This window comes from Condylostylus longicornis, unplaced genomic scaffold (genome assembly GCF_029603195.1).
Source record: "Condylostylus longicornis isolate FDR11 unplaced genomic scaffold, ASM2960319v2 ptg000075l, whole genome shotgun sequence".
NCBI classification, from domain to species: domain Eukaryota; kingdom Metazoa; phylum Arthropoda; class Insecta; order Diptera; family Dolichopodidae; genus Condylostylus; species Condylostylus longicornis.
In genome coordinates, this window is record NW_026578043.1 from 1815718 (window position 1) to 1827869 (window position 12152).

Below are 12152 nucleotides of genomic sequence, written 5' to 3' on the forward strand. Positions count from 1 at the left end.
AGCAGCTAAAAATTTTAAAAATAAAATGGATTTAATTTATGAATAAAATATAAGAGTTTTTATTTTTTAACATTTTTAACATGTACATAATATATATGTATGTATGTTCATTTTATATAAAAAGAATATTAAGATTTTAAATTTATTTTAACTAAGACTAAAATTTTTCTTTAAATTTTGATTCTTTTAATTTTTAATTTACAAAATAAAACAAAACAAGTGTTCTAGAATCAAGATTAACAAGTAAAAAAATTATTTACGTAAGTATTGGATTTTATTTTGCATTTTATACTTAGCTCAAATACATAAAATAAAATTTATTAAAGAATACAAAAAAAATATATTTTTGACAAAATTTAAAATACAATTTAGAATGAGCTGTATTGGAAAAATAAGAATTTTCTGTTTCACATATGTATAATGTATATTTTTATATAATAATGTATATAACATACCATAATTAATATTATTTTAACTTAAAATTTATATATTATAATAAAAATATTTGTATATAATTACATAAAAACAATTTTATGATTTATATTAAAAAGTTTTCAGATTAATTTTTGTTTATATTTTAATCCCGATCCCTATCTCGTCTGTCTCTCATACTGACTTGGGCCATTGTGATGTATTGTCTTACTAGCCTAGAAATTTCATGAGCTTGTTCGGTTTGTACGCGTATAACACGTTGTTGCATTAAATTACCAACTTTCATGTCTAAGAAAAGAGCTCCATCTTCAGAGCGTACCTAAAAAATTTTTGGTGATTAAAAAAAAAATGAATATTTGAAATGAAATTTTATTTTATTTAAAATATATGTATATACCTTTCTAGTTGATATTACTTCCATAAATGGCCAGTGTTGTAATGTTTCATGACTATTTGGATCTAAGAAAAGTACACCGCGACGATTTAATGCTAATATAAGGTCACGCCACATCGGATTCGAATCTTCAACATGTGGTCCTTCTTCTGCCCAAATTCTTTTAACAGCAAAGAAACTGCTTCCAAATAATGGCCATGTCGATAATACACCTAAAAATTGTGCTTTAACTTGACCAGGACTTAACCCAGCTATCGCTGGCCAAGCATTTTGCACTAAACCAACCCATTGAGCTGGTCGAATTTCTCTAATACCTAATGCTGGTTTTGGTAACAAAAATTTAATTTCTTTCATTGCTGGAACATGATTTAAATCAGCAGCTCTATGTAATAATGTAGCAATTCTTGCCATATCGTGAACAATTTCTGGGGGTGGTGCATTACCATTTGGTAATTCTAGTAGTAAACCTTCTAAATAATCTGGTGCGACTTGATTAAATAGTACTTCAACATAAAGTGGGGTTGGTGCTGGATCCCTTTTTAATGGAAAATGCCAAACACTACGACAGAATATCAAATAAAATGGTTGCCCTGATTTTAATAATTCTGTTGTAACATCTAATATATATTCATCGGCTGCTAATGGCATAGTAAATGCATCACCTTGTACTATGCAATATAATGAGAATTCTTGTTGTTCAGCTTCAGATTCGATACCCAAAAGTAAACATAATTCTGCAATAACATCAGCAACAACAGTTGAACATCTTGTATTAACAACACGTTCAGCTCCACCAGGGAGTCTATATATTTGACGACGTGCAGATCGTCCAGCTGAAACTGCAGTTACTTCTTCAACGCTTGGCACATTTTTACGTCCACCACAACGAGCAGTTTTTCTTAAATTAGTTAAACAAACAGCTGCTGTACCATGACACGAACGTCTACGATCTGATGCAGCTGTTGTTAAATGTTCCATTAGATACGGTCTTAAAGCTTCTGAACAACCAAAATACGCGGCTAATATACTTAATAAACGCCAAGCTCTTTGAGATGAATCTGGGCATGGAGAACGATTCGCTGTAGTTTGTTTCATTAATTGACAATAAACTTCATCTCGTAAGGCTAAATATTTGTGACAATGCTAAAATACACAATTTTAAAATTTTTTATTAATAAAAATTAACTAAAATTATTTTTAAACAGATATTAGCACACATTTATTATATGAAATATTTAATTTATACCATTAAAACTGTGTAGACACATTTAACTTCAGACATTTCTGGATCTGGTGGAATATCTCCACAATATCTTAGAATACAATCAAAACATTCTAATGACAAAGAAGCTAAATCTGGAGGTAATCGTAATAATGGTGCTCTTATTGGTGTTCCTTGCCATTTAACAAGATCAGCATATGATCTTGCTGAGGAAGTTGAACGTTTCTCACCACGTGAACCAGCTGAGCTTGTCCTATGTTCTTCAGGTGATACACTAAAAAATAAAATTTAATAGAAAATTAATATATATATATATGTGTATCAAAGTGCATAATACAGATACACGATGATAAAGTTTTATTTTAAAATATTTCATTTGTTTAAATTTAAATGTAAATTACATAATGTTAAAAAAAAATTATGCATGTAAGATGACATAACAAAAGAATTTAATAAACGTTTTCCCATAATAATAATCTGTTCATTTTCTTGATGAAGATAATTAAAAAATTTAATTGTGTGAATTAATTATTGTTGAAAGTTTCATCAACAAAATGAAAATTTCTTTGAATTTAAATTTTTTCATGTAATAAATCAAAGTATCTGCCTACTTCTATGTGCTTACTACAAAACAAACTTCTATATTGTGTTAGTTAACTTGGTATCTTTTGTATATTATAATTTATAAGTATGTACGAAATTATAAATAAGAAATTTGAATTACATTTCCTTTCAATAGTTCATACGAGATTTTGAAAACAAGTTTTGTACTTAGTATGTAAGTAGGTAATTGGATTTCATGTGTTGTGTAGCTCCATAATTGGGTGAGAATGTTTGTATAGTCTTTTATAGATATTTTTTCAAAATTAAGGAAATAATCTGTCATTACTCAATTTGTCATGATAAAAATAATTAAATAGTTTTCCAAATCATAAACTGTGTATATGTATATATAACGTAAATTTAAGAATTAGGTTTGGATTTTTTTTATAAAATTAAATTATATTAATATTTTATACGATAATACTTATGGGATGAAATTTCAAAAAAAAAAAAAATAAAGATAATTTAAATAGTTATACCTAAAATTTAAAAAAAATATCATAGGTTCTAATTGGGCCCAAATAATTATATGGGTTTGTTTGACAAATTGATGTTTATTTGCCACTGATTCTTTATAAAAGTTCATAATGGAATCTGCCGCTAAATCAGAACATAGAGTAGATAAATGTATGTAAATTAATATACTCGTATGTAAAAATTATTTTATAGAAATTGAAATATCAGAGGAAAATATTATTTTTGATTAGAGAAAAATTCTGTCGCTTTTTGTATGTGAAATGTAAACCTTTATCATATTCTATGTTCAAAATTAGTTAAGGTTTGATTGAAATTAAAAATACTTTAATGAAATGATTGTAGTTTAGTGCAATTTTTTTGATATATTTTATTTTTATTTATATATATTAACAGTTATTATCAATATTTTTAAGCTCCAGCATCAAAATTCATAATCTTTTCCCTAAGATTCTTAATCTCTATTATCTAGTTCAATATTTTAAAAATTTTTCTTTTATAAAATTATATTTCTTTTTAGATTCTATTCTTTTTTAGATTAATTTTAAATAAGAAATGAATAATTATTATATTTATTGGAAGTGAACACAACATACTATTGTTATATAGAATAAGAATAATTGAAGGAAGAACTCAAGAAGTATTATGTAGAGAAATATAACTACATATCTGCGATATTATTGTTAGTGCTATTTCTAAGCAAAATTTTATGAAATTTTAACAACAGTTGTAATAAATAACAAATATAAAGCAAATACAGCAAAGTTGTAAATTAGAAAAATTTTTTATTTTTTTTTTGTTCTTCAAAAAATTTTTTTATTCATAAGTAGCTACTTGTGGTTAAAACAATTATTTTTAGAAAACGAATCATTAAAATACACCTGTAATTTGAAATTTCCTGTAGGTTACCAAAAGGGAACTGACTAATTATAATTATATAGTAAAAATTAAAAATTTGCTTTACGTAACAAAATAAGATTATTTTAATTTTACAGTGTTGATTGATTTTATTTTTGTATACTTATAACCACGTCTATGTATAAATGTGCAATATTCAGCATTCAATACAAATAAACAGTAATTTACAAAATATTAGGAACAAATCTGATTTTATTGAACCTAACTATCAAGTTTTATTAGAAAAATTCAGAATATTTCCAAATTTATAAGTATAATACTTTTAATTGGAATTTCTTGAAAGAAAAACTGTTTCTTTCTCTTAATAAATATTTCAGAATTCATAAATATTAATTAATATTTAACAATTCACACCTATACAAAAGATTTATTTCTCTAGAATGGCATACTTGCCGACTTCAAATGCTTATATTAAATTTAATCCAGGAACGAAATTTTAAATAAGTACATTTTATTTCTTTATAAATCATTATGAATTATCCAAAATATTCTAAAATTCCCTTTCTTATTAACTTTATCTAAATTTAATTAAAACAATTTTTTTCTTTTGAACGCCACTGTATATATTTTTTTCAAATGTGCGTGTAAAATTTTATGTTATACAATTATGTAGTTGTTTTACTATCATTAGACCGTTTAATTTTAAAAAATTAAAGTAATAAAGTTCAATTTGATATTGGCATTCACAAATAATAGTTTTCAAGTAAAAATTATTTATTTGAAGAATTATCAATATGAAAAAAAGGGCAAAGTAGAAAACAACAAAAAATTTTTCAATCACAAAAAGAAAAATAAAGAAATATTTTAAATATAGAAAAAAAATTTATAATTTTTCCTGGAGGTTTTTCGCTTATTAAACTTACATTGCATAGTGCATTAAACATCTTCAAGGTTATAAAATATTTGCTTGTAGAAACAAAATATTATATAAAAATTGGAATTAATTACTTGTAATCGTTAATAATGTAATAAAAATGGAAATTTTAGGTTTTCCATTTGAAAGCAATTTTCAAGGAAAACTGTGCATAATTATTAATTATTGGGCTTTGTAATTAAATAATGAAAATATTATGAATAAATTTTGTATTTATGTTCTTATAATAGTTTATAATAAACATTAATTTCTATAATTATTGAGATCATGTATAATAAAAGGTTATTGATTTTTATAATATTTCTTGTAATTTCATATCTTTTTTAGCAAAAATATGCAAACATTTTAAAAGCACGTTAGTACATAAGCTTAGATCAATTATGATTTATGACTAATGATCGTAGTTATAGGATTTAAAGGGAAAAATGTTCTATTTGAATAACATTTTTTATTTGAATGTAAAACACTAAGTAAAGAGTTACAAGACTATAATAACAAAATCTTAACCAAATTTTTATTATTATAAATGAACCAAAAATAAATTCAAATTTTGGACAGGAAGGCAATTATTTAAATATTTTCAATTTACATAATAAAAATTAGGTTAATGCAAAAAAATTTTCAATAAATTGTTTTTAATTATTTTGTTTGTTATAAAATTAAAAATTTAAATTTCAAATTGTCTATAGAGACAATATTAAATTAAATAATAACGAAATTCCCACAAAATTTTATGAGAAAGAAATTGTTAAAAAAAAAAAAATTTTTTCGATTATTAATTTCGAGATTTGAAATAAAATTTCTTAATTCAAATTTAAATTTATTGTGTGAATATGCTGTAGCTATTTGTATTATTTAATTATTCAAATTGGGTTTGTAAGTTTGAAATTATGAAATACTTTTTATAATGTAATTGAAGTGTAATTGTTTTTTATATTTGGTACAGAGAGAGAGAGAGAAAGAGAGAAAAATAGGATTCATACAAAAGTGCGTACAACATGCGTAAAATAAGTGAGAAATAAATTAATTAATAAAAATAATCCTATGTTTGTTGAACAGTATAGCTTCAAATTATTAGAATAATTACTTATAAAAATGGAAGGTAACTTGTAAAGTTACTTGAATATAGATATGTTCTGGTTCTAGTTAATCTATACAGTTCGTTTTTGACTACTTCTGTATTTCCATTTTGCAATTTTAAACATCGAAGCCGATATAATTTTTGTTTATTAATTCAAACTGCTATATTTTGTTAAGTTTCTGTAAGATATGAATTTTGGTAGACGAGCAGGTTTAATCTAAATTTCCACGGCATAGTATGTACTCGTACATTTGTTTTCAGGAAGATATTTTTATCGATATGCACAACTTAATAGGAACACTCAGTAGTTTTCAAAATTAATATGATCAAAATATAAGAGAAAAACATCTATTGAGTATAGTGAAATAATTTTTCCGAATTATTGAATTTGAGCAAATGTACTTTTTATAAATGAAAACCGCCTTTTACATATTATGTAGGTCTTAATGCAGTTCCTTGTACTTTTATAATACAATTAATTGTTTGATTTTAAAAGCTCCTTGGTAGGTTATAGTTTAGTTAAGTCTTAAATAATAATTAATCAGCAATCAGTTAGAAAAATTTTGCTCTTTCAAAATAGCATTTAAATGTGTAGATTAAATTTAAAATATATTGCATATAATTCCCATATTTAATATAGAAAATAATTCAAATAATTTGACAATTTAAATAATATTTACTGTAATACTGTTATATAATTTTATAATTCATTTGTAATCCAATTTAATCAATTGTATTTCATACACACATAAGTACTAACATTCATAACATTTATTTTTTACCTTAACATCGTTTCCATTTAGAAACTGCTTAAATCTTCTAATTTATTTTTTTTATTTTTAGCTTTCTTTTCTTCATTTAAGTTCGCGCACATATTTTTAACTTTTTAATTTCTAAGCTACTGGAAAAATTTTTTTTCTTTTTCCATTTTTGTTGTTTTTTTTTTAAATTTTTCATTTACAATAATTTCATATTACATTCTTATTTTTAAAAAATTTATTTCAAAATTATTAAAAATTAAAAAAAAAAGCAAAAATTTTCTTAATTTTTTTATTTCGTTTTTTTTTTTTCTATGTCAAATGTTAAATGTTATCAGATCATCACTATTTTAAGTTGAAATTGAAAAAGAGAAAAAAAATATAATAAAGCACGTTCAGTTCACACCGTAATTATTTCTTCAATTAAAGATTAAAGTAGCGAAAAGTATGGGTAAAGAAGACCATTTACCATCGACCACAAACTGAAAACAAATTTTTTTTTTTTTTAATTTTTTAATGAGCGTTTTTTTATATAATTAAAAAAAATTTTTTTTTTTTGTTTTTTCTCCTACTTTACATTATTTTAAGTGATGATGACCACAATTCAGGTGCTCTAGCTAATATTTTTTATTATATGATTATTTTTCTTTAATTATATTATTTGGTTAAAAAAAAAATGGTAAATCCAAAAGAGAAAAAAAAATTAAAGAATTATTTCTTCTAATGCAAAAAGTATGTAAGTTGAATTGTGAATGTTGTGCGCTTATGTTTTGTTTGTAATTACTTTCGGTTATTACGGTTTTTTAACACGGATTTTGTGCAATAAAAAAATTTTTTTTCTTTATTTTTATTTAATTCATAATTTCTTCATAATGAATTTTAATTGAAGTCTTTCTTTATAATGAAAAAAAAAACAAACAAAAACAAAACAAATGCACAAAAAACACAGAAAAAAAATATTTGTACAATCGTGTGCAAATCACTATGTATGATGTGTCAAATTTGATAATCACTTTAAAATTTAATATAGTAATTTTTTTTTATATGTTTATAATAAGGTATTTGAAAAAAAAGTATAATAAATTCTTTATTTTTTTTTTATTTTGAAAGTATATAAAATTAGTTAAAATGTGTTGGCAAGTGTATAGATAGAAGAGAATCCGGTTTCCTAAACACAATAAACGATTCGTATTGAATTCAGCAAATTTGATAATTTTTTACAGGCTAATATAGATTATAGAATGGGATTCAACAATGGGATTCGAATTAATTTGCAAAGTAATTATTTCACTGCAAAATAAATTGAAATTTTATTCAGATAAATGCTTTAAATATCTTTGTAATGAAACTTAACTCAGAGTTATCAGAGTTGACTCTGAGTTGCAGTAATATTGTATTTTCACATATTATAATTCAGTTTATGTTCAGTATTAATTGTGAATTGTATTTTACAATTCCAATGTCACAATTATAATATTAAATTAATTGAAATTTCAAGCTGGTTCTTGGTTGTTTCCACTCTAATTAAAGTTTATAGTTTAATTTATAAAAGTATAATTAGGTAAAGGCAAAATTTTGATAAAAGTTCACTTATAACGATAAGGAAGTTGAGAATGAAATAGTTGAATATAAACTTATCCGCAAACTACTTTGCTTAGTATAGTTAAAATCATATTGTTGAATTAATCAAGTTGAGTTAAAAACATTCAATCTTGAGTTACATAATTTGAAATTGAATAAGGATATTTATTGAGTTTATGGACTTTTTTATTATCTTAATACTATGTACTCAACTATATAAATCATAAAATTGTGGTATAATTTAAAACCAAATTAAATGCTGTATAATGCTCTGATATAAATTTTTATATAAATTGTTAATTACCAGCATAATTTGTTATATACACCTTATATATATATTTTATTTTGTATTCCATACGAACTGAAATATATAAGAATATATAATAATAATTATGTCACATCGTACAATAAATGTTATTAATTAAAATTTTATGGTAACATCAAATTTTGACACATTGCTTTTTATATTCTGTCATACGTACAAAATGCGCATATATGGACATAGTAAACCTTGAAATTTTAATAAAAATTTTAAAATTATAGCAACAAAATTTTGAATAAAAGAAAATGCTATTTAGCTATATTTTGATGTCATTCACTTCATATTTTAGAAGAAGTCGGAAATGAAATTGAAATAGAAAAATCATTTAATTTAAATTATGGAATTTGATATACATATCGAAATTTTGCATATCGAATGTAGATGAAATTCTAATTCATTTTAAATTTATTAGTAATTTTTTGTTTTAAATATATTGTTATAAAAGGAATTTCTATTTTTAATTTAACCGTATTTTTCAATATAAAAGTTTTTCAAAGTACTAAAATTTTACAATAGTACTAATATTTTAAGTGTTGCCGTATACCATTTCATATAGTACAGAATTGTTATAGCAATTTTAATTGTAAATTAATTAAAATAACTGAAATTTTTATAAAAAAACTAAAATTAAATTATTTATCACTAAAATTCATAAAAACACAATTAATGACGATGCTACTTTCTAAATAAATCAAATTCTTATATGTAAAAATCAATGATTTTTTAAGTATTTTAAATAACAAATTTAATTCGACTCTAATTTGATCGAAGAATTGAATGAAAATTTGTTTTGAAAATTAGAAATAATTTATTATAAATATTTTTCTAATAATTTAATATAAACTTATTATTATTATTGGTCTTATTTTTTTACAATCTTCATTAATTTTCTTTAATTAAATATTTATATAAATAAAAATAAGTTAATTTAGTAATTAATTTCTTTTAACATTTTTTGTTTTTTCTTTTATTTAATTTGCAGCGAAAGTTTTAGATAACTTTAATAATGGTAAGATTATAATGGTATATATATACCAATAGATCATAAGAGTTAATTTCGTTTTATTTGTATAAAGCATAAATTAAAAAAAACTAGTTAAACACGAAATTTTTGTAAAATTACAACGCGTAAAAATTTTTTAAAATTAAAATTCTAAATTTTCTTTTTCATTATTTTATTATGAAAAAAGCGGGAAAACTATTGTTTTCCTTTTAATTGCAATATTGTCTGTTGTTTGTTTTATTGAAAAATTTCAAGCGTGTTTTTTAAGAACGAATATTGTTGTGAATATAAGTGAATAAATAAAAATACAAAAGCCAGTTAATTTTTTTTTTATTATTTTCTTATGATTTTAATTTTTTTGGCTTAAAATTTTGCTAAATCTTTTTTATTTTTTTTGTATTTATACGTTTAAACCGATCATGACAGCACGCTGTTTAAATGATAACTAACTAACTAAATAAAATGGAAAATTGAGGGAGATTTGATACCAAAAATTTTTAAAAAATATTTTTTATACGTGTATTTTTTTTTGTATTTCATTTGTATTTTTATGTTTAGATTTTCTTCTCTTTTACAATAGGTTGTTTTTTTTTTTTGTAAATGGCTTATTAAAAAAAAACTCTTCCTCCCTACGATGGGTTTACAAAAAATTTAACTCTTTGTTTTTATTATAAGGTGCTTAAGTTGAAGATGTACAAGTAACTTTATTATTTTGTCTATTTAAGAGTTGACGAAGAGTAAAATACCAAATTTGGTATAAATGATTTTTTTCTGAAATTGAAAATAAAATTTAAAAGGGTGGTGGTATAATTATGTTACTGTTTCATATTTGCTTTTTTTTTTCTTGTTTTTTAATTGAATTATTGTGCAATATGTGAAGAAAATATTAAGAAAAGAAATAGATGAAAAAGATGTACAATGCAAAATAATACGACATTTTAAACTATTTCAATGAAATTATAATTTTGAGACAAATTAAATTGAATGCTAAACAAAATTTATAGGAAATTATTTTGTATTAAAATTATAATAGTAGTGATGATGTTAATGATGTTGATTGAGTGTAATAATTTATGTTTATTGTTATTGTTGATGAAGCTGATAACATACAAACATGTACATCTTTTAGTTTTCAAATATAAATTTCAATAGAGAGAATTTTGAATTTATATGAATTGTATAATGTTGCCACATGTTTTTCTTTTTTTCCCTCCGTTTTAATTAAGTTATTTATTATAATAATATTTTTGATTAGAAGTAAATGAAAGAAAATAAAAATAATATGTATATAGTGAAATAAAATTAAGATAAATTAATTTATTAGTGCATCACAAATCTTTTTTTAAAATGATTACGTATTTCATAATATAATTGAATAAATAACAAATTGTTAAAATAAAGTTATATTTTATTTATTTCAATTAAATTAATTAATTCGAAAGAAATAAATGGATAATTGCATTGACTGACATATTTTTGAAGAAAATAAAATAATTAGGTGAACTGTCGTATATTAGTCGTATAGCGTATAAAAATTTATCGAGATATAAAATAATTTTAATATGCTTTTCTTATAGAAATATAACAAATAAGTTATTATACAATTATAGTACTTGTGTTATAATTGCAAAATCGACAAAACAATATTTTAATAAATTTTAATTCTATCTAAAATTTATCAGTGTTTAATACAGGGTGTTTCATTTTTACAAAACTGTTAGCTTTGAATGGGCTCTTGCAAATATGGAAAAATTTGTCGTATGCGGCTAAAATTAAAGTAAATTTCATATAATTTTTTTAATTTTTTTCTAATTTTGAGTGTAACTTAATTGTTTCTGTTTTCGACAGGCCAATGATTAGATATAACTTTGAAATTTCAGAAACTACACTTCTAAATCTTTTCAGATTTTAGAATCACATAGTTGTTAAACGTAAAATTAAAGTTTGAAAAAAACAGTTATTATCTATTCATTTAATTAATAAATTAACCGTTTTCTAAAAACGGTTAATTTATTAATTAAATGAAACGTTATTGTGGACAAAACTGAAAAATTTAATTTCGATTTGTGAATTGATTTAAAATCAATGTTTCCTCAACTGTATTAAATGCGCTCAAGAACAAAATATATATAGAAGATACAACTGAGAGCTAAAATTGAGAGGAACAGAGATTATTATTGCAAATTTCTCAAAAAGAAATATGATAAAAATTGATGAAAATTTAAAATAAATTTCTGGAAATTTGAAAAAAAATTTTTGAATTTATAAATTTTTATAGTTAGCTTAAAAATAATAAACGATAGCAGTATTTAAGTAAAATTTTTATAAAATTTCAAAAAGCTGTTGGAATTCAATGTTAAATTAAAACAATAAAGATATCAAATTTAAAATTTTTTGTAACATTATTGTTATACAATCTGCAAATTACATAAATACATGTATATGTTCCATAGTCAGTATTTGTGCTTTGTAATAAACTAAAAGTGAATT

At 22.3% G+C, this 12152-nt stretch overlaps 1 protein-coding gene across 1 annotated transcript in view; it reads right to left on the bottom strand.

Annotated features, from left to right (window-relative positions):
* Positions 1-219: 219 nt before the first annotated feature.
* LOC129612663 (unconventional myosin-XV) overlaps positions 220-12152 on the bottom strand; it is a 93395-nt gene continuing 81462 nt past the window's right edge. The window contains exons 5-7 of the mRNA XM_055526370.1: positions 2073-2322; positions 830-1969; positions 220-751 (exon numbers count right to left, since the gene is read on the bottom strand). Of these exons, the coding sequence (XP_055382345.1) occupies positions 578-751; positions 830-1969; positions 2073-2322 (1564 nt within the window). The 3' untranslated portion in view covers positions 220-577. The remainder of the gene's footprint in view (positions 752-829; positions 1970-2072; positions 2323-12152) is intronic.